The 24,000-nt window shown below is 49.0% G+C and overlaps 1 protein-coding gene across 2 annotated transcripts in view; it reads right to left on the bottom strand.

Moving 5' to 3' along the window:
* LOC139764289 (dual serine/threonine and tyrosine protein kinase-like) overlaps positions 1 to 24,000 on the bottom strand; it is a 119,473-nt gene that overhangs the window by 60,581 nt on the left and 34,892 nt on the right. For both annotated transcript variants that reach the window (XR_011716340.1, XM_071690772.1), the window contains exons 2-3: positions 22,705 to 23,060; positions 22,150 to 22,335 (exon numbers count right to left, since the gene is read on the bottom strand). Coding sequence is in view for 1 of the 2 variants with exons in the window: in XM_071690772.1 (XP_071546873.1) it covers positions 22,150 to 22,335; positions 22,705 to 23,060 (542 nt within the window). In the remaining variant the exon portion in view is untranslated. The remainder of the gene's footprint in view (positions 1 to 22,149; positions 22,336 to 22,704; positions 23,061 to 24,000) is intronic.

Below are 24,000 nucleotides of genomic sequence, written 5' to 3'. Positions count from 1 at the left end.
GATAAAAGGATAGCAAAGATAAATGAGATATAGAGATAGATAGATGGAGATCAAAGGATGGTAAAGATAAATGAGATATAGAGATAGATAGATGGAGATAAAAGGATGGTAAAGATAAATGAGATATAGAGATAGATAGATAAAGATAAAAGGATAGCAAAGATAAATGAGATATAGAGATAGATAGATAAAGATAAAAGGATAGCAAAGATAAATGAGATATAGAGATAGATAGATAAAGATAAAAGGATAGCAAAGATAAATGATATAGAGATAGATAGATGGAGATAAAAGGATAGCAAAGATAAATGAGATATAGAGATAGATAGATGGAGATCAAAGGATGGTAAAGATAAATGAGATATAGAGATAGATAGATGGAGATAAAAGGATAGCAAAGATAAATGAGATATAGAGATAGATAGATGGAGATAAAAGGATAGCAAAGATATATAAGATATAGAGACAGATAGATGGAGATAAAAGGATGGTAAAGATAAGAGATATAGAGATAGATAGATGAAGATAAAAGGATGGAAAAGATAAAAGAGATATAGAGATAGATAGATGAAGATAAAAGGATGGAAAAGATAAAAGAGATATAGAGATGAAGATAAAAGGATGGAAAAGATAAAAGAGATATAGAGATAGATAGATGAAGATAAAAGACTGGAAAAGATAAATGAGATATAGAGATAGATAGATGAAGATAAAAGACTGGAAAAGATACATGAGATATAGAGATAGATAGATGAAGATAAAAGATTGGAAAAGATACATGAGATATAGAGATAGATACATGAAGATAAAATAAAAGAATGGTAAAAAGATATATTGACAGACAGATGGTTATAATATAAAAGGATTGCAAAGATAAAAGATATATACAGATTGACGGATGGATATAAAATAAAATGACAGCAAGGAAAAAATATATTACATATATTTATATATATATATATATATATATATATATATATATATATATATATATATATATATATATATATATATATATATATATATATAGATAGATAGATAGATATATATAGATAGATAGATAGATAGATAGATACAGACTGATAGATAGATAGATAGATAGAGATAGGATACGTAGATAGATAGATAGATAGATGGGCAAATAGGCAAGGAGAGAGAGAGAGAGAGAGAGAGAGAGAGAGAGAGAGAGAGAGAGAGAGAGAGAGAGAGAGAGAGAGAGAGCTACCGGACCCTGCCCAGCAGTTAAGATAACTATAAGCTTGTGGCACTGAGCCAAACACGGTCTGATCGCGTTAAGTTTGACAGCTCAGCGAGGGAAAACTGGATCACACAAGAGGCGGACACAACACAACGACAACCAACAACAACAACAACAACAAGTAAACGTGTACAACACACACACACACACACACACACAGAAATCGCAACTTCGTACTTTGGGGCCAACAAAAAACGGGTGTGTCGAAGTTGAACCTCTCTCTCTCTCTCTCTCTCTCTCTCTCTCTCTCTCTCTCTCTCTCTCTCTCTCTCTCTCTCTCCTTACCTAGGCAACAGTCTTCACACCAACGGATCTGATAACCAACTTAAGGGCGAAAATCCCCCGCCTGGACGACCAACTTCAAGCCTTAAAAAGATACGGGAAGACGCACCACCCGGGTAGCGTACGGTACCTATGTACTTGTGGAATGAGGTCCCAGTCTCCCCATCACCACGTCACTATCTCCCCATCACCACGACACAGTCTCCCCATCACCACGTCACTGTCTCACCATCACCACGTCACAGTCTCCCCATCACCACGTCACTGTCTCACCATCACCACGTCACTATCTCACCATCACCACGTCACTGCCTCACCATCACCCTGTCACTGCCTCACCATCACCACGTCACTGTCTCACCATCACCACGTCACTATCTCACCATCACCACGTCACTATCTCACCATCACCACGTCGCTGTCTCACCATCACCACGTCGCTGTCTCACCATCACCACGTCACTATCTCACCATCACCACGTCACTATCTCACCATCACCACGTCACTATCTCACCATCACCACGTCACTATCTCACCATCACCACGTCACTATCTCACCATCACCACGTCACTATCTCACCATCACCACGTCACTATCTCACCATCACCACGTCGCTGTCTCACCATCACCACGTCACTGCCTCACCATCACCCTGTCACTGCCTCACCATCACCACGACACAGTCTCCCCATCACCACGTCACTGTCTCACCATCACCACGTCACTATCTCACCATCACCACGTCACTGTCTCACCATCACCACGTCACTATCTCACCATCACCACGTCACTATCTCACCATCACCACGTCACTATCTCACCATCACCACGTCACTATCTCACCATCACCACGTCACTATCTCACCATCACCACGTCACTATCTCACCATCACCACGTCACTATCTCACCATCACCACGTCACTATCTCACCATCACCACGTCACTATCTCACCATCACCACGTCACTATCTCACCATCACCACGTCACTATCTCACCATCACCACGTCACTATCTCACCATCACCACGTCACTATCTCACCATCACCACGTCACTATCTCACCATCACCACGTCACTATCTCACCATCACCACGTCACTATCTCACCATCACCACGTCACTATCTCACCATCACCACGTCACTATCTCACCATCACCACGTCACTATCTCACCATCACCACGTCACTATCTCAGTAGATATTTCCTTAGACAAATGATCTATGAAAGATGCGCAGCCAGGATTCCTACTGGCTAACGACCATACAGTATCTAACAGCCAATTAGGATATACCTAACGACCACAGAGCAATTAGGTTGTTGAACCTAACATACATCTAAAAGAACGCGATTTGAGAAGTACGTTCTTCAAGGCCTGATATGTGGGTTGCGTATCTGATCAACGACCATACAGTATCTAACAGCCAATTACGATATACCTAACGACCACAGAGCAATTAGGTTGTTGAACCTAACATACATCTAAAAGAACGCGATTTGAGAAGTACGTTCTTCAAGGCCTGATATGTGGGTTGCGTATCTGATCACCTTATCTCTGACGCCCTCGTCTCTATGGCAATCAAAAGCTATCTGGGCTATACCTGTAATTGGCTCCCATCAACCAGGTGATATCTCGTATCTCTGGCTGTCTACTGTCGATTACCTTGTACCATCTATCGCTTGAACGGTTCCCTCAGGATGGAGGCATTTCAAGGATCAAAATTCAATCCGCTTCGTCCACAAACCTACAAAGTTCCAGGATTCTATCTGGGGAGAGAGAGAGAGAGAGAGAGAGAGAGAGAGAGAGAGAGAGAGAGAGAGAGAGAGAGAGAGAGAGAGAGAGAGAGAGTTTCGTAACACCTGGTCCAACGGAAAACGACACTAACTGGTTCGCATCAGACTCTGTCGATCACTTGGGTTTCTGTGGCACACAGTCCCCCAGCAGACACACTCAACCCCGCTAACATTAATCAATGTACACCTTGCAACTGCTCCATCAACGCACGACCACCATCTATGGCATCAATGTACGGCGTACATCTGTAGCATCAACGTACGACGTACATCTGTAGCATCAATGTACGACGTACATCTGTAGCATCAATGTACGACGTACATCTGTAGCATCAATGTACGACGTACATCTGTAGCATCAATGTACGACGTACACCTGTAGCATCAATGTACGACGTACATCTGTAGCATCAATGTACGACGTACATCTGTAGCATCAATGTACGGCGTACACCTGTAGCATCAATGTATGACGTACATCTGTTGCATCAACGTGGAACCTACACGTGCAGCATCAATGACTGAATCTACACCTGTTGCATCACTGACCGTACCTACAACCGTTGCATAAATGCCTGACGTACAGACACGGTAATCAACGCCGGATCAAGCATCAAACAATTGATGTCCGACCTTACATCAACTTCAACGACAAGTAACACTTCGTCTTCACTCGAATGTTAAGTGTTGCTGTTCCTTGTGTACCGAAGTAACACCGGTGTGTTGTGTGTTCCCAACACTCTTGCTCTCCAGTGTAGCAACACACACAAAAAAAAATAATAACATCCGGCCCGAGAGCATGACCGGGTTTGTTTACGTTATGATCGATCAGCTGACTTCAAAACAGCTGAGCGATCAGCTGGCAGCCGGTCTGGCCGGGCCATGAACAAGGGGAGGATGGTGGGTTGGGTCGGGCGGGAGGTAATCTCATCTTCGTTTCTGGTTGAGCGCATCTCAGACCCAGTGTTGATCCCCATGTTCTCAAGCGCTTCCTCCTCCTCCTCCTGTTGTGTTTACTACAGCTGTTCCTGCAGCTACGTGCTGTTGTAGTGTTTACTACAGCTGTTCCTGCAGCTACGTGCTGTTGTAGTGTTTACTACAGCTGTTCCTGCAGCTACGTGCCCTTGTAGTGTTTACTACAGCTGTTCCTGCAGCTACGTGCTGTTATAGTTTACTACAGCTGCTCCTGCAGCTACGTGCTGTTGTAGTGTTTACTACAGCTGTCCCTGCAGCTACGTGCTGTTGTAGTGTTTACTACAGCTGTCCCTGCAGCTACGTGCTGTTGTAGTGTTTACTACAGCTGTTCTTGCAGATACGTGCTGTTGTAGTGTTTACTACAGCTGTTCCTGCAGCTACGTGCTGTTGTAGTGTTTACTACAGCTGTCCCTGCAGCTACGTGCTGTTGTAGTGTTTACTACAGCTGTTCTTGCAGATACGTGCTGTTGTAGTGTTTACTACAGCTGTTCCTGCAGCTACGTCCTGTTGTAGTGTTTACTACAGCTGTCCCTGCAGCTACGTGCTGTTGTAGTGTTTACTACAGCTGCTCCTGCAGCTACGTGCTGTTGTAGTGTTTACTACTGCTGCTACGTGCTGTTGTAGTTTACTACAGCTGCTCCTGCTGCTACGTGCTGTTGTAGTGTTTACTACAGCTGTTCCTGCAGCTACGTGCTGTTGTAGTGTTTACTACAGCTGCTCCTGCTGCTACGTACTGTTGTAGTGTTTACTACAGCTGTCCCTGCAGCTACGTGCTGTTGTAGTGTTTACTACAGCTGTTCCTGCTGCTACGTGCTGTTGTAGTGTTTACTACAGCTGCTCCTGCAGCTACGTGCTGTTGTAGTGTTTACTACAGCTGTCCCTGCAGCTACGTGCTGTTGTAGTGTTTACTACAGCTGCTCCTGCAGCTACGTGCTGTTGTAGTGTTTACTACAGCTGCTCCTGCTGCTACGTGCTGTTGTAGTGTTTACTACAGCTGTTCCTGCAGCTACGTGCTGTTGTAGTGTTTACTACAGCTGTTCCTGCAGCTACGTGCTGTTGTAGTGTTTACTACAGCTGTTCCTGCAGCTACGTGCTGTTGTAGTCTTTACTACAGCTGTTCCTGCAGCTACGTGCTGTTGTAGTGTTTACTACAGCTGTCCCTGCAGCTACGTGCTGTTGTAGTGTTTACTACAGCTGCTCCTGCAGCTACGTGCTGTTGTAGTGTTTACTACAGCTGTTCCTGCAGCTACGTGCTGTTATAGTTTTTACTACAGCTGTTCCTGCAGCTACGTCAGCACCACGCGCTGCTGCTCTCGTTACGTTACTACAGCGTCCAGAGGCAACTGCTGTTGCCGTTACGACAGTACCACGCGCAGTTGCTACGTCGGTGCACGTGCTACCGTGGCGGCCCAACACACCACACCCATCACCACGGGCGCAGCTGTCGTCGCCTCGAGTCCAACCCACGTCAACAATGAGGGTCACCAAACCTGACCATAGTCGCTAACGATCCCGGGCCAATCAAGTCGTTAAGGTGACTGTACGACAACATCAGTCCTGAAACCCAGAGCCACCCAATCAGCAAGCAGTGGTCCTCCTCGTTATCTCAGCTGTCACATTTTTCGTTAAAGTCTCCCCTCACTGATCTCCCACGCCCCATTCTCTACCAAAACCACGGCCTCCTCTACCCTTCCCCATACTGATTACACTCCCGTGCTCTCCCACGTAGTCACTAACACCCCCCCACAAAGAGGGAAGACCCCGGTAATACCGGTAGCGTTTATGTAAATTTGTATACCAGTTCTAAGGGCGTCGGTCAAAGGTCAAGGACTTCGAAATGCCCTTGATCGAGGTCATCCACCCTCTCGTCCTGCCCTGCCCTCATGTGTGACCTAGACGAACCCAATCTTCTCGCACACAAGGTGACAAACCGACATTGTCGTCCACCCTGACACATGAAATGGTTGACGACACGACACGACACGCACAATGGGGGGGAGGGGGGCCCTTCCTCCTCCCCTCGGCGTGGCCGAAGGAGGTCTGACAAGGGACAGGTACAGGCGGGCTGGGGTCTTAAGGTCATCCTTGTGGTCAAATGAGGATATTCAATATCCATCTGTTGTTGTTGCTGTTGTTGTTGTTGTTGTTGTTGTTGTTGTTGTTACCTGGCGAAGACGGTGGGTGCAGTGAACTTGTTGTTGTTGTTGTTGTTGTTGTTGTTGTTGTTGTTACCTGGCGAAGACGGTGGGTGCAGTGAACTTGTTGCTGTTGTTGTTGTTGTTGTTGTTGTTGTTGTTGTTGTTGTTACCTGGCGAAGACGGTGGGTGCAGTGGACTTGTTGTTGTTGTTGTTGTTGTTGTTACCTGGCGAAGACGGTGGGTGCAGGGAGCTATGCAGTGGAAAGTCTCCCCCTTTTTCTTTTTCTTTTCTTATCAACGGCGACAGCGGTGGGATGGCAGGATGCAAAACAAAGACACAAAGTTCTGTTTTTTTGTCCCCTTCTCATGGCTGGAGCACAAGGAGTGTGTGTGTGTGTGAGTGTGTGTGTGTGTGTGTGTGTGTGTGCGGATACACCTGACGGGTCGCCTGAAAGGCTTAGAAAATCGGTTGGAAGAAGAAAGCGGGAGAGAGAGAGAGAGAGAGAGAGAGAGAGAGAGAGAGAGAGAGAGAGAGAGAGAGAGAGAGAGAGAGAGAGAGAGGAGAGTACCAACGGGTGTGAGTGCGAGCCAATATCTCGTGTGCCTCAAAACCTTCACCATCGGGGGAGTCACACTGAGCGAGAGAATCGTCAGGTGATCATGGACTCCAGCGGGCGCGCCTTTCCACTGGCGACCAAGAAGGTCACACAGCTGACCCCAAAACCCCCTCCCCCGCTCGCCATTAAGTTCTACCCTCACACGGGTCAGCGGCATTCACTTGACCTCATCCGGTCATGGGAAGTGAGTGAAGGGAGCCACAAACTCGACGGGAGAAGTGAACGCACATATCACACGGCAAGTGTGTAGACGACAACCCCAGTCACAGCACGCACCACACACACACACAAACATACACACACACACACACACAGAGAGAGAGAGAGAGAGAGAGAGAGAGAGAGAGAGAGAGAGAGAGAGAGGCGAATGGATTAATGCGCTGGCCAACCTCACATCAAAACACGAGGAGATGCCGATGTGACACCAGAAAGGTCATCATCACTGTATATAAAGTTCATGTGGCGATAGCGGCGACTTGTGAGAGAGAGAGAGAGAGAGAGAGAGAGAGAGAGAGAGAGAGAGAGAGAGAGAGAGAGAGAGAGAGGCGGATGGGTTAATGCGCTGGCCAACCTCACATCAAAACACGAGGAGATGCCGATGTGACACCAGAAAGGTCATCATCACTGTATATAAAGTTCATGTGGCGATAGCGGCGACTTGTGAGTGAGAGAGAGAGAGAGAGAGAGAGAGAGAGAGAGAGAGAGAGAGAGAGAGAGAGAGAGAGAGAGAGAGAGAGAGAGACGCTGGAGACATTAAACGGATATTCATACCCTTTATAAAATACGTGGGTGAAGCTTATCATACTAACTGTGGCGACAAGATGCGTCACCACAGAGGAAGGCCCTTCACCCGACACAACAAACACACACACACACACACATAGACACAGACACACGTAGACACACGCACACATACACACACATAGACACACACACAGTTCTGGATAACCTTAGCTTATCGACTCAAACCGGAAACGACACTTTAAAAATGTCATACGTCTATCTTAGTCTAAATTATTTGTGTGTGTGTGTGTGTGTGTGTGTGTGTGTGTGTTTGTGTGTGGGGGGGAGGGGGTAGGGGCGCCTTCAGCGAGGGGAACTCAAGCAAATCGCAATTTCATTCATGGATTCAGCCTAGGACAGGATACCTGGTGAAGTTCAATGCCTCCCTATGGCCAGTTTTCTACTTCTCTCTCTATCGAAGACTCGCTCCTCACACCTCCCGTCTCTCCTATGACGGTTCTGTCACTCCACCTCTTGACTCGATGAACGTACGTACCTGTGGTGCTACTGTAACATCCACACTGTCTTGGAAACTCCACATGACCGGAATAGCCAAGAAGTTCTGCCTTTAAGGACGTTTAGATGACGAAACTTCTTCTCTGCTGAGCAGCTGCTCCGTTTAATACAAGGGATTGATTCGTCCATGTATGGAGTACTGATCCCACACCTGGGATGGTTCTAGCCCTCCGTCCTTACTTGACGGAGTTGAGTCGAAAGCTTTGCGCCTTATAAACTGACCCCAGGATAACTTCCAAACTTGACCCCCCACCCCCACCGCCTTGCCCTACGCCGCAATACTGGTTCACTTTCCCTCTTTCTATTGGTATAAAATATTTTGGATTTTGCTCCAGAAAGCTGGCTGCTCGTATGCCTCCACCACTAGCTAGACCGCGCAATACTCACAGCAAGGTGTTACGTAACATAGATTAGCGTGTTTACGTTAGCAATCAAGGGTGGGCCGTTTTGATAACTGTTTCTTTCCCCTGTATCTCGAAGCTTTGGAAACCTCCTCTATCCTCTCCTATCCTTCCCAATAACTACGCCCCGGCATTTGTAAATGACAGGTTTTTTTCGCTTCCTCCAAAAATTCGTAAATAGTTTCCCTTGTCTCTTCTTTTTTTCCCCTTTCACAAACCTATCCATATTCCAATGACGGCGCCCGCGGGGCCTTGATGATATGTGGACCTTTGTCCGTGAGTGGAGAGAGAGAGAGAGAGAGAGAGAGAGAGAGAGAGAGAGAGAGAGAGAGAGAGAGAGAGAGAGAGAGAGAGAATCGCAATCACAGACCTGGGGATGAACGTACGTTTAGGCGACTTCGCCTCTTCAAGAACCACACGGTAAACACGACATTAAACAGCCACACACACGCGCGCGTGCGCGAGTGCCAGCCATGCCCCAACCCACACTTACACACGCAAGTGCTGGAACCCTTCTCACAACCGGTTACTCGAGGGAGAGGATCACTGAGCTCCTTCAAGGCCTAGATGACGAGGGCGACCTTAAGTCACCCTCGACTCGGCAGTTCGTTGGCACTTGAGAGGTGAGGTTAAACATGGATGAGATTGCGGGATCTCATAAGCATGAGGGTGACATGGGGAGTTTGTGGCGTAGGTTGGGGTGATATAGGGAGTTTCAAGGGATGGGGTAGGACGGGGTGATATGGGGAGTTCCAAGGGGTGGGGCAGGACGGGGTGATATGGGGAGCTTGTGGGGTGGAGGGAAGGGGTTGACAGGGGAATTCTGTCGGGTGGGTAGACAGGGGTGATATGGGGGCGTTTGACAGGGGCATTCTGTCGGGTGGGTAGACAGGGGTGATATGGGGGCGTTTCTGGCTGTGGGGAGGGGCTGATGTAGGGATGTGTGGAGTGGGTGGGAAGGGGTGGCATCTAGACTTAGTGGGAAGGGGGTGACACTGTGAGAGGCTAGGAGGTGTGGGAAGGGGGTCAGACGACGGGAAAGAAGTCTGTGGGAAGGGGTGATATACACGGAAGGTCTGTGGGATGGGTGGGAAGGTGAGGGGCACACACGACGCAACATCATACAGGTTGGCGACTCCCGGTGTGGCTCCTGTGGAAGGGCAGGAGTGATGGGCCTAGCATTGTTACAGTGCTACACTGTCTTACTGCATCGCCGTCAGCTGAGGTAGACGGGCTTCAAGGACAAACGCTGCTGACGCTCGTCAGGGTAAGACAAATGTCAGGGTCAAGGTGGACCTCGGGAGGGTCTTAGGGGTCACAGGGCTTTAGGGAGAGGGTCTTACGGTCACAGGGTTTTAGGGAGAGGGTCTTAAGGTCACAGGATTTTAGGGAGAGGGTCTTCAGGTCACAGGGTTTTAGGGAGAGGGTCTTCAGGTCACAGGGTTTTAGGGAGAGGGTCTTAAGGTCACAGGGTTTTAGGGAGAGGGTCTTAAGGTCACAGAATTTTAGGGGGACGTTCTCAAGGCTCGCTGGGTTTCATGGGGAGGGTTTTATGGTCACGGGGTCTTAGGATCAAGGTCATAAACCCCTCAGATGACCCTAGGGTCCGCAGCGCGCCGTACTGCACGAGGAGAAAGGGGCAGAAGAAACGAAGACACAGAGAGGCGGCGTCGACCACAGTAGAGACGTCGGAGGCAGCCTGGGGCTTCCCTGATCTAGATCTCGCGGGTCGAGGTGGTGAGGTGAGGGAGGGAGGGAGGGAGAGAGAAGTGAGTCTCGACACCTCCGCTCAAGTGGTGTAGACCGCTATCTAACCAACTCCAATCACGGTCCCTCCCTCCCTCACTCACTCACTCCCCCCTCCTCGCAAGGGGAAGTGGGGTAATACGTAACGCGAGCAGGTGCACATACGAAGCAGTGACTGGGGACGACCACACCACCCCCAAAACCCTAGTAAACAAAAGTGGAACATTGGATAAGGTGAATGACAATAGAATCATACAACAGATGCAATACATATCTTCTACATCATCACCTGGGTCCTGCAACCCATCATAATGAATAGTCATCATCATCACCATCATTATCACACCTACAGTCGCCCGTACACAAGATCCCCTGTAGATAATACAGTCTGGGACGCTGAGGAGGGAGAACTTGTGGGTGAGTGGGTGTGTATGTGTTTGTGTGTGTGTGTGTCAGTCACCTAGGCTATAGGGGCCTGTCTTCAACCCTGGCAGCCGATTAAAGTTGATGGTGGACAGGAGGAGAGGAGAGGAGGTGTGTGAAGTGTGGGATACGTCACTGGGAATCGTGACTTGTGGACGGGGGACAGACAGGCGGGGTGAAGCAGTGGGACAAGCGTGTATCGGGAAAAGGATTAAGGGAGGACACTGAATCACCCACGGGATAGATAGACAGACAGACAGACAGACAGAGGTCGGCTGGGACAGAATATGGGTCAGTGTGTTGTGGTGAGGAAGGGTTAAGAAGCAGTTCAAGTGAGAGGTCGACTGGTGTTAGGTAAGTCTACACACACACACACACACACACATACACAGCCCACCCAAACAACCAAATTAAAGCAAGATAAATCATAAAAAAGTTCTGCACAAGAACAGAACCCTGAACAAACAAGTCTTTTAAAAGAGTTAAAAACGTGGGGGTGTCCGGGGAGAGAGAGAGAGAGAGAGAGAGAGAGAGAGAGAGAGAGAGAGAGAGAGAGAGAGAGAGAGATCTGCTGCAGAAGAAATGCAACAGACAGATGTACACCTCACACAACAGACATGTACGCCTCACACAACAGACAGATGCACGCCTCACACAACAGACAGATGTACGCCTCACACAACAGACAGATGTACACCTCACACAACAGACAGATGTACGCCTCACACAACAGACAGATGAACACCTCACACAACAGACAGATGTACACCTCACACAACAGACAGATGTACACCTCACACAACAGACAGATGTACGCCTCACACAACAGACAGATGTACGCCTCACACAACAGACAGATGTACGCCTCACACAACAGACAGATGTACGCCTCACACAACAGACAGATGCACGCCTCACACAACAGACAGATGAACACCTCACACAACAGACAGATGTACGCCTCACACAACAGACACATGTACACCTCACACAACAGACAGATGTACACCTCACACAACAGACAGATGTACGCCTCACACAACAGACAGATGTACGCCTCACACAACAGACAGATGTACGCCTCACACAACACACAGATGTAAGCCTCACACAACAGACAGATGAACACCTCACACAACAGACAGATGTACGCCTCACACAACAGACAGATGTACGCCTCACACAACAGACAGATGTACGCCTCACACAACAGACAGATGTACGCCTCACACAACAGACAGATGCACGCCTCACACAACAGACAGATGTACGCCTCACACAACAGACAGATATACGCCTCACACAACAGACAGATGTACGCCTCACACAACTGACAGATGGACATCTGACGCTGGCTCGTCTCTGTACACCGTCACCCGTGGCTGAGAGGCGCCTCAAGGACAAGGGCCGGCCCGATGCTGCCGACGATAGTTAGGGTAAGACAAGGTCAGGGTCAAGCTAGACCTCTGGAGGGTCTTAGGGTTCACAGGGTTTGAAGGCCAGACAAGGTCAGGGGTCACGCTAGCCCTCAGGAGGGTCTATGGGTCCCAGAACTTTAGGGCCTTCGCTACGACGACGCAACATGAGCACTGACGCAGAGCCAAGTGTAACGCCATCTCATTACGTTCTCCGAAGTAAAGATACGACCACGCGTGTCCGTAAATCGGCCTTCGCTGCGACGCAACGTGAGCACTGACGCAGAGGCAAGTGTAACACCATCTCATACGTTCTCCGAAGTAAAGATACGTCCAAGCGTGTCCGTAAATCTGCCTTCGCTACGACGACGCAACATGAGCACTAACACAGAGCCCAGTGTAACGCCATCTCATTACGTTCTCCGAAGTAAAGATACGTCCACGCGTGTCCGTAAATCGGCCTTCGCTGCGACGCAACGTGAGCACTGACGCAGAGGCAAGTGTAACACCATCTCATACGTTCTCCGAAATAAAGATACGACCACGCGTGTCCGTACATTGGCCTTCGCTGCGACGCAACGTGAACACAACACAGAGCCAAGTGTAACGCCATCTCATTACGTTCTCCAAAGTCACGGTGAAACTTCGTTCGACACGCTATCTTAAGTTATCATCTCGCCCGCGTCACATGTGGCCCTTCTCGTCGCCATCGACGCCTGTACACAAACAAGCCCCTCTCGCTCTTCCTACATCACAACCCGATCTTCAAAAGTCTTTAGTAACCCCTCGAACAAGACGGCACGACCCCCTCGAACACGACGGTACGACCCTAGAGTACGACGGTACGACACCCCTTGAGCATGAAGGTACCACAAACCCTTGAACACGACGGTACGATCCCCCTTGAGCACGAAGGTACCACAAACCCTTGAACAAGACGGCACGACCCCCTCGAACACGACGGTACGATCCCTCCTTGAGCACGAAGGTAACACAAACCCTTGAGTACGACGGTACGACCCTAGAGCACGACGGTACGATCCCCCTGAGCACGAAGGTAACACAAACCCTTGAGTACGACCCTAGAGCACGACGGTACGACCCCCCTTGAGCATGAAGGTACCACAAACCCTTGAGTACGACCCTAGAGCACGACGGTACGACCCTCCTTGAGCACGAAGGTAACACAAACCCTTGAGTACGACCCTAGAGCACGACGGTACGACCCCCCTTGAGCATGAAGGTACCACAAACCCTTGAACACGACGGTACGACCCTCCTTGAGCACGAAGGTAACACAAACCCTAGAGCACGACGGTACGATCCCCCTTGAGCACGAAGGTACCACAAACCCTTGAACACGACGGTGCGACCCTAGAGCACGACGGTACGACCCCCTTGAGCACGAAGGTACCACAAACCCTTGAACACGACGGTGCGACCCTAGAGCACGACGGTACGACCCCCATGAGCACGAGGGTACGACCCCCATGAGCACGAGGGTACGACCCTTGAGCACGACGGTATACGACCCTTGACCACGACGGTTATACGACCCTTGACCACGACGGTATACGACCCTTGACCACGACGGTATACGACCCTTGACCACGACGGTATACGACCCTTGACCACGACGGTATACGACCCTTGACCACGACGGTATATACGACCCTTGACCACGACGGTATATACGACCCTTGACCACGACGGTATATACGACCCTTGACCACGACGGTATATACGACCCTTGACCACGACGGTATATACGACCCTTGACCACGACGGTATATACGACCCTTGACCACGACGGTATATACGACCCTTGACCACGACGGTATATACGACCCTTGACCACGACGGTATATACGACCCTTGACCACGACGGTATATACGACCCTTGACCACGACGGTATATACGACCCTTGACCACGACGGTACACGACCCTTGACCACGACGGTATATACGACCCTTGACCACGACGGTATATACGACCCTTGACCACGACGGTATATACGACCCTTGACCACGACGGTATATACGACCCTTGACCACGACGGTATATACGACCCTTGACCACGACGGTATATACGACCCTTGACCACGACGGTATATACGACCCTTGACCACGACGGTATATACGACCCTTGACCACGACGGTATATACGACCCTTGACCACGACGGTATATACGACCCTTGACCACGACGGTACACGACCCTTAACCAGTGTTGTCACTAGAGGCAACGGGTCTCGTGGAAAGCAACAATCATCCAACTCAGGTGCCTGAGAGATTCAGCGAGGCTTTCCATCTTTCTGAGAGAGAGAGAGAGAGAGAGAGAGAGAGAGAGAGAGAGAGAGAGAGAGAGAGAGAGAGAGAGAGAGAGAGAGAAATGCGTTCTACATGGTGGAAAAAAAAAAAAAAAAAAGACCTGAGGTTGTTGTGAAAACTGAGTTGATAAGGAAGGAAGGGCTGTTAAGAGCTGGCGATCTTTGAAGGGCTTCCTTGAAGGGTTTCTGGGAGTGTTGACTGCAAAGTTGAAAAAAAATTAAAAAAAAATCTGGAGAGGGAAAACTTGGGAGGGGGTCTTCAGGACGTGCTAACTGGAGGGATGGGTCTGCAGAGGGAACACTTGGGAGGGTCTTCAGGACGTGCTAACTGGAGGGATGGGTCTGCAGAGGGAACACTTGGGAGGGGGTCTTCAGGACGTGCTAACTGGAGGGATGGGTCTGCAGAGGGAACACTTGGGAGGGTCTTCAGGACGTGCTAACAGGAGGGATGGGTCTGCAGAGGGAACACTTGGGAGGGTCTTCAGGACGTGCTAACTGGAGGGATGGGTCTGCAGAGGGAACACTTGGGAGGGTCTTCAGGACGTGCTAACTGGAGGGATGGGTCTGCAGAGGGAACACTTGGGAGGGTCTTCAGGACGTGCTAACTGGAGGGATGGGTCTGCAGAGGGAACACTTTGGAGGGTCTTCAGGACGTGCTAACTGGAGGGATGGGTCTGCAGAGGGAACACTTTGGAGGGTCTTCAGGACGTGCTAACTGGAGGGATGGGTCTGCAGAGGGAACACTTTGGAGGGTCTTCAGGACGTGCTAACTGGAGGGATGGGTCTTAGGAACTGATGCATGGGGATGGGATCGCCTGAGCGGACGGACCTCCGCTGTGAGACGATCAAATAGCTTAGCAAAAACTTAAAAGATAAACATAACGACCATCAGTTGTTGAAAGCGACGCCACGTATACACAACGCAAACAAAGTCTCCACCACAAAGCAAACAAAGTCTCCACATAGCAAATAAAGTCTCCACCACAGAGCAAATAAAGTCTCCACCACAGAGCAAACAAAATCTCAACTTCAAAGCAAAAATCTCCACCACAGTGCAAACAAAAACTCCACCGCAAAGCAAACAAAGTCTCCACCACAGAGCAAAGTCTCAACTTCAAAGCAAACAAAGTCTCCACCACAAAGCAAACAAAGTCTCCACCACAGAGCAAACAAAGTCTCCACCACAGAGCAAACAAAGTCTCCACCACAGAGCAAACAAAGTCTCCACCACAGAGCAAACCAAGTCTCCACCACAGAGCAAACAAAGTCTCCACCACAAAGCAAACAAAGTCTCCACCACAAAGCAAACAAAGTCTCCACCACAAAGCAAGACTCCACACCCATAATTAAACATTTCTCACATCTAATCATCTTTTTAACTTCGCCAACTCACGTGGGAGAACTGCATACTTACGCAACTACGAGTGACGCAGGTACGCAAGGCTCTCGCTGGTCGTCTGAGATACTCCAATCCCTGATTTTCCTGATATCACAATAACCTATGCTGCACTGGACATATTTCATGTGTGGCGGGGTGGCGACGGGAATGGATGAAGACAGCAAGTACGGATACGTACATGTGTTTATATGTATATGTCTGTGTGTGTATATGTATGTATACGTTGAAACGTACATGTATGTATGTATATGTGCGTGTGTGGGCATTTATGTATATATACATGTGTATGTAGGTGGTTGGATCGTTCTTCGACTGTTTCCTTGCGCTACCTCGCTGACGTGGGAAACAGCGATTATGTTTAGTATATATATAACGGAAAAATCGACTCAAAACACTAGGTTCGGATATGGTGGTGATCATGCAACATTCAGCGTTGCCAAGGCACGAGGCAACATTCCCCCTTCCCCCACGTCCAACAGCATAGTGGTTTCTTAACCTCGCACGAAACACTTTCTGCACGCGTTCTGTCGTCTTACACTACCCGGTAATGCACTGTTGTATAACAATCTTAAACCCTGTGCCGGGGCAACGCCGCCACACACACACACACACACACACACACATACACACACACACAAAGCCTTGGTTAAACTCAGATAACGTCAAAACGCCTGACTGTGGCTGTACAAACATCAATTAACATTAGATTCTCGCAATGCCCACACAGGTAAGGGTGCCCTTGTCTTCACCCGAACGTTGCTAAGACGCCACACAAAAGACAGCTTTCAGGTCTGAACACAACGCTTATAATGTGTGATGTGTCGTACATAAATAACCCCCAGATTACCATGTTACATTCACACTTAACATGGAAAAATAATACACAAAGCATTAACCAAATGATGGTTCTTTCTCAATAACCCCAGATTACCATGTTACACTCACACTTAACATGGAAAAAACAATACACAAAGCATTAACCAAATGATGGTTCTTTCTCAGACTGGTTTGCCATTTCCCACAACAGCGTTGTGACGCCAGGAACAGACGAAAATGGCCCCATTCGTTCACATATCCATTTCCTTTTTATTTTCTTAATTTACTAAAGTTTGACGTAAGTCAATACATTATGCAGGCCCTCAACCACCTAGAGCAAAGAATAAGATCATCAGGAAGCATCACCAACTTGGACTTAATCATAACATGGTCGTGAGGTCAATACAGTTAGCATCTGGAACACAGAATGTCGCAACGACAGATTACGTTCCGTGGAACACTCGTGCAACACTGTAGCCTCCAGCGCGGCATAATTGTGACACAAGAAAGGGTGTTCTATGGAACACTGTGTCTCGACGATGGATTACGTTCCGTGGAACACTCGTGCAACACTGTAGCCTCCAGCGCGGCACAGTTGCGACAAAAGAAAGGGTGTTCTGTGGAACATTGTGTCTCGACGATGGATTATGTTCCGTGGAACACTCGTGCAACACAGTAGCCTCCAGTGCGGCACAATTGTGACACAAGAAAGGGTGTTCTATGGAACACTTATGTATGTTGCCTACACTGTGGCACAGCCACTGCGAAACTAGATCTACGGAACATCTACGTTGCTTGCAGTGTAGCACAGAGGGTGGCGATACTCAAGAGGGTGTTACACAGAACATGTGTTGCCGGCAATGTTACATAGAACATCTGTGTTGCCGGCAATGTTACATAGAACATCTGTGTTCCCGGCAACGTTACATAGAACATCTGTGTTGCCGTCAATGGTACATAGAACATCTGTGTTGCCGGCAATGTTACATAGAACATCTGTGTTCCCGGCAACGTTACATAGAACATCTGTGTTGCCGGCAATGTTACATAGAACACCTGTGTTGCCGGCAATGTTACATAGAACATCTGTGTTGCCGTCAATGTTACATAGAACATCTGTGTTGCCGTCAATGTTACATAGAACATCTGTGTTGCCGGCAATGTTACATAGAACATCTGTGTTACTGGCAATGTTACATAGAACACCTGTGTTGCCGGCAATGTTACAAAGAACACCTGTGTTGCCGGCAGAGCAGCAGCAGGGGTAGAGCGATACCCTACTGCTGGCTGCAGCGAGGCACGAAGCGTTCCATGGAACACCTGTGTCGACCCTGCGGTGCAATGTGTCAAAAACTACATGTCTATTAACCTCAATATGCAAGGCAGAGTTCCCAAGTTATGAGCCAAGTTATACCTTATCATATGAGCTCAAAACTCAAACGATCTATGGGCCTTTATGCTAATACACTGTTCTCACGCTGGACAACAACTGTGTGTGTGTGTGTGTGTATATATATATATATATATATATATATATATATATATATATATATATATATATATATATATATATATATATATATATATATTTTTTTTTTTTTTTTTTTTTTTTTTTATACTTTGTCGCTGTCTCCCGCGTCTGCGAGGTAGCGCGAGGAAACAGACGAAAGAAACGGCCCAACCCCCATACACACGTACATACACACGTCCACACACGCAAATATACATACCTACACAGCTTTCCATGGTTTACCCCAGACGCTTCACATGCCTTGGTTCAATCCACTGACAGCACGTCAACCCCTGTATACCACATCGCTCCAATTCACTCTATTCCTTGCCCTCCTTTCACCCTCCTGCATGTTCAGGCCCCGATCACACAAAATCTTTTTCACTCCATCTTTCCACCTCCAATTTGGTCTCCCTCTTCTCCTCGTTCCCTCCACCTCCGACACATATATCCTCTTGGTCAATCTTTCCTCACTCATTCTCTCCATGTGCCCAAACCATTTCAAAACACCCTCTTCTGCTCTCTCAACCACGCTCTTTTTATTTCCACACATCTCTCTTACCCTTACGTTACTTACTCGATCAAACCACCTCACACCACACATTGTCCTCAAACATCTCATTTCCAGCACATCCATCCTCCTGCGCACAACTCTATCCATAGCCCACGCCTCGCAACCATACAACATTGTTGGAACCACTATTCCTTCAAACATACCCATTTTTGCTTTCCGAGATAATGTTCTCGACTTCCACACATTTTTCAAGGCTCCCAAAATTTTCGCCCCCTCCCCCACCCTATGATCCACTTCCGCTTCCATGGTTCCATCCGCTGACAGATCCACTCCCAGATATCTAAAACACTTCACTTCCTCCAGTTTTTCTCCATTCAAACTCACCTCCCAATTGACTTGACCCTCAACCCTACTGTACCTAATAACCTTGCTCTTATTCACATTTACTCTTAACTTTCTTCTTCCACACACTTTACCAAACTCAGTCACCAGCTTCTGCAGTTTCTCACATGAATCAGCCACCAGCGCTGTATCATCAGCGAACAACAACTGACTCACTTCCCAAGCTCTCTCATCCCCAACAGACTTCATACTTGCCCCTCTTTCCAGGACTCTTGCATTTACCTCCCTAACAACCCCATCCATAAACAAATTAAACAACCATGGAGACATCACACACCCCTGCCGCAAACCTACATTCACTGAGAACCAATCACTTTCCTCTCTTCCTACACGTACACATGCCTTACATCCTCGATAAAAACTTTTCACTGCTTCTAACAACTTGCCTCCCACACCATATATTCTTAATACCTTCCACAGAGCATCTCTATCAACTCTATCATATGCCTTCTCCAGATCCATAAATGCTACATACAAATCCATGTGTGTGTGTGTGTGCGTATGTGTGTGTGTGTGTGTGTGTGTGTGTGTATGTATATATATATGTATATTATCCCTGGGGATAGGGGTGAAAGAATACTTCCCACGTATTCCTCGCGTGTCGTAGAAAGCGACTAGAGGGGACGGGAGCGGGGGGCCGGAAATCCTCCCCTCCTTGTATTAACTTTCTAAAATGGGAAACAGATATATATATATATATATATATATATATATATATATATATATCCTCCTCACAGTATCTGATTCTGAACAGCTGAAGTTAATGGCCAAGGTTTTAATGGGGCTAGGTGCCACTATACTACTACCCAGGGGCAAGTGCCACTATACTACTACCCAGGGGCAGGTGCCACTATGCTACTACCCAGGGGCAGGTGCCACTATACTACTACCCAGGGGCAGGTGCCACTATACTACTACCCAGGGGCAGGTGCCACTACACCACTACCCAGGGGCCAGGTGCCACTACACTACTACCCAGGGGCAGGTGCCACTATACTACTACCCAGGGGCAAGTGCCACTACACTACTACCCAGGGGCAGGTGCCACTACACCACTACCCAGGGGCAGGTGCCACTACACCACTACCCAGGGGCCAGGTGCCACTATACTACTACCCAGGGGCAAGTGCCACTACACTACTACCCAGGGGCAGGTGCCACTATACTACTACCCAGGGGCAGGTGCCACTATACTACTACCCAGGGGCAGGTGCCACTATACTACTACCCAGGGGCAAGTGCCACTACACTACTACCCAGGGGCACGTGCCACTATACTACTACCCAGGGGCACGTGCCACTATACTACTACCCAGGGGCAGGTGCCACTACACCACTACCCAGGGGCAGGTGCCACTATACTACTACCCAGGGGCACGTGCCACTATACTACTACCCAGGGGCAGGTGCCACTACACCACTACCCAGGGGTTGGCTTCGAGCGAGACGAGAACCATCGTTATTTCTTTGACCAGGAACACAAGGCATAAGTTTGCTTCGACTCAACTCTCGAGGCTCTGCTCCGAGTGCTTCACTCAAGGACGGGAGGAGGAGGAGGGAGGGATTACGGCGGTCTCCCCGCACAGCTGAGACGACCTGGCAGCGGCCAAGGTCGGGGACCCCGGTGGCAAACGGCAAATCCCCAGGTGGTCGAGGGGTCACGGAGGTGGAGCTGTGGGACACCAGGGTCACGAAGAGCTTTGAAGTTATTTTAGGTACGGCTCGACGGCCAATTTTCGAATCCGGTTCGACTCTATCTTCGAAACCCAGTTTGATCTTATCTCTGAACCCAGTTCAATCCCATCTTCGAATCCCAGTTCGATCCCACCTTCGAAACCCAGTTCGATCCAATCTTTTAACCCAGTTCGATCCAATATTCGAAACCTAGTTCGATCCTATCTTCGAACCCAGTTCGAGCCAATCTTCGAAACCCAGTTCGATCCAATCTTTTAACCCAGTTCGATCCAATATTCGAAACCTAGTTCGATCCTATCTTCGAACCCAGTTCGATCCAATCTTCGAAACCCAGTTCGATCCAATCTTCGAACCCATTTACCTCCAATCTTCAAAACCCAGTTCGATCCAATCTTCGAACCCAGTTATCTCCAATCTTCGAACCCAGTTCGATCCCATCTTCGGAACCCAGTTCGATCCCATCTTATGAACCCAGTTCGACTCACTCTACGAACCGAGTCTGAGCATAACCCATAGAGGCATGTGACAGTCTGTCATGACATGAATTACTCAGGGTCGTGGAACCTGATATGGAGAGGCAAAACGACGCATGACTATATGACAAAAGGTGTGATTATGTTCCCCCCATCCCCTATTCTTTCCCCCTCATGACCCCCTCGAACACCTGGACGAACCTAGATAAGCACAGACCCTTGTTATCACACGCCAACAAGCTGTTACATCCTCCAGCACCAATAGTGGCCACCGTCAACATAACAGACGGAGGGAGGGACAGATACACACAAACACGTCGACCCAACAGTGCCTTAGGCATGGACCACCAGCTGAAGGAACTCGCCTCGTCATCGAGGTCGTCTCTACACATGACGGTGAGGCCAAAGGGCAGAACCTCCCTCCTACAGAAGCGACACACACACAGGGGAGCACAGGGGACTTACCTGTTCGGAGAGGTCGTCTCTACACATGACGGTGAGGCCAAAGGGCAGGACCTCCCTCCTACAGAAGCGACACACACAGGGGAGGCCGGGGGACTTACCTGTTCGGAGAGGTCGTCTCTACACATGACGGTGAGGCCAAAGGGCAGGACCTCCCTCCTACAGAAGCGACACACACAGGGGAGGCCGGGGGACTTACCTGTTCGGAGAGGTCGTCTCTTGATATGGCGTAGACGACGACGGGCAACACCTCCGGCAGTAGGGACCTGAGGAACTCGACGGGGGAGGTGTGTGGCCCACTGGGGGTGACGACCACCTGCACCCCCTCCCTCAGGAGAGGGTGGTTCACACCGACCTCCAGCGTGGCACTCCCCATCACCGGGTCCTGCCAGGTGAGAGTGGGTGTGAGAGAGGCGGGCGGGAGTCACGATCACTCTCACAGGTGTCAGAGTCACATGTATTCCATGTTTACATGTATCACACCACCAGATGATCAGGTCTCATGGCTGGTGATACTCAAGAGGGTGTTACACAGAACATCTGTGTTGTCGGCAATGTTATATAGAACACCTGTATTGCCGGCAATGTTACATAGAACATACATACATAAAATATACAGGTTAACGTCTACTTCGGGAGTAATGACGTGTTTCTAATCTATCTCAACTGCAGCAGGAGGAAGGGAGTTCGTGGGAGCTTATCTCGCGCGCGCGCGTGTGTGTGTGTGTGTGTGTGTGTGTGTGCCTTGTCTCACCTGTAAGGCCCGCTGGTCCAGCTCAACGTCGGCCCTGGGCACGGTGCCCCAGGGGCGCGAGTGAGCGTGTAGCGAGTGCACCAGCTCGTATCCCGCGGCGGCGCACGGGGTGTGGTCCGGCAGGGTCAGCGAGACGGTGCGGGTGTGAGCGTGTTTGAGCCGGATGGCCCGCCAGGAGTGGCCCTCCAGGAGCCTCGGGGGCACGATAGGGAGGACCTGCTCCCCCAGCAGGCGGGTCACCACCACCACCTTGCCATATGCCTCCTGACCCCCCACCACAAGGCACGCTGGAACACCCAGGACCTGACGTAGGTCGTGGAGTTCTGCCTCGTTGAACCGGATCTCCCCCATCTGGTCTGCAACACAGGAAACACAAAATTAAGAACTCGGTCTCCCCCATCACACGTCACCTGCAACACTAGTAAACAAACTCGGTCACCCCCATCACACGTCACCTGCAACACTAGTAAACAAACTCGGTCACCCCCATCACACGTCACCTGCAACACTAGTAAACAAACTCAGTCCCATCACACGTCACCTGCAACACAAGTAAACAAACTCAGTCCCTACAACTTCACCTGCAACACAAGTAAACAAACTCAGTCCCTACAACTTCACCTGCAACACACGTAAACAAACTCAGTCCCCATCACACTTCACCTGCAACACAAGTAAACAAACTCGGTCCCCCATCACACTTCATCTGCAACACACGTAAACAAACTCAGTCCCATCACACTTCACCTGCAACACAAGTAAACAAACTCAGTCCCCTACAACTTCACCTGCAACACACGTAAACAAACTCAGTCCCATCACACTTCACCTGCAACACAAGTAAACAAACTCAGTCCCATCACACTTCACCTGCAACACAAGTAAACAAACTCAGTCCCTACAACTTCATCTGCAACACAAGTAAACAAACTCGGTCCCCCATCACACTTCATCTGCAACACACGTAAACAAACTCAGTCCCATCACACTTCACCTGCAACACAAGTAAACAAACTCAGTCCCTACAACTTCACCTGCAACACACGTAAACAAACTCAGTCCCATCACACTTCACCTGCAACACAAGTAAACAAACTCAGTCCCATCACACTTCACCTGCAACACAAGTAAGCAAACTCAGTCCCTACAACTTCACCTGCAACACAAGTAAACAAACTCAGTCCCAACCACTTCACCATGAAGCCCCCCCCCCCCAGTAGTTGGGGAGAGATGCTGACGGGAAGAGAGAGTAACCCGGCCATAGTAAACCGAGGCCTCGAACAACCCAGCCAAGGG

Source organism: Panulirus ornatus, chromosome 49 (genome assembly GCF_036320965.1).
Source record: "Panulirus ornatus isolate Po-2019 chromosome 49, ASM3632096v1, whole genome shotgun sequence".
Lineage (NCBI taxonomy): Eukaryota > Metazoa > Arthropoda > Malacostraca > Decapoda > Palinuridae > Panulirus > Panulirus ornatus.
Note: the sequence above shows the minus strand (reverse complement) of the source record. Positions and strands in the feature narration are given on the sequence as shown.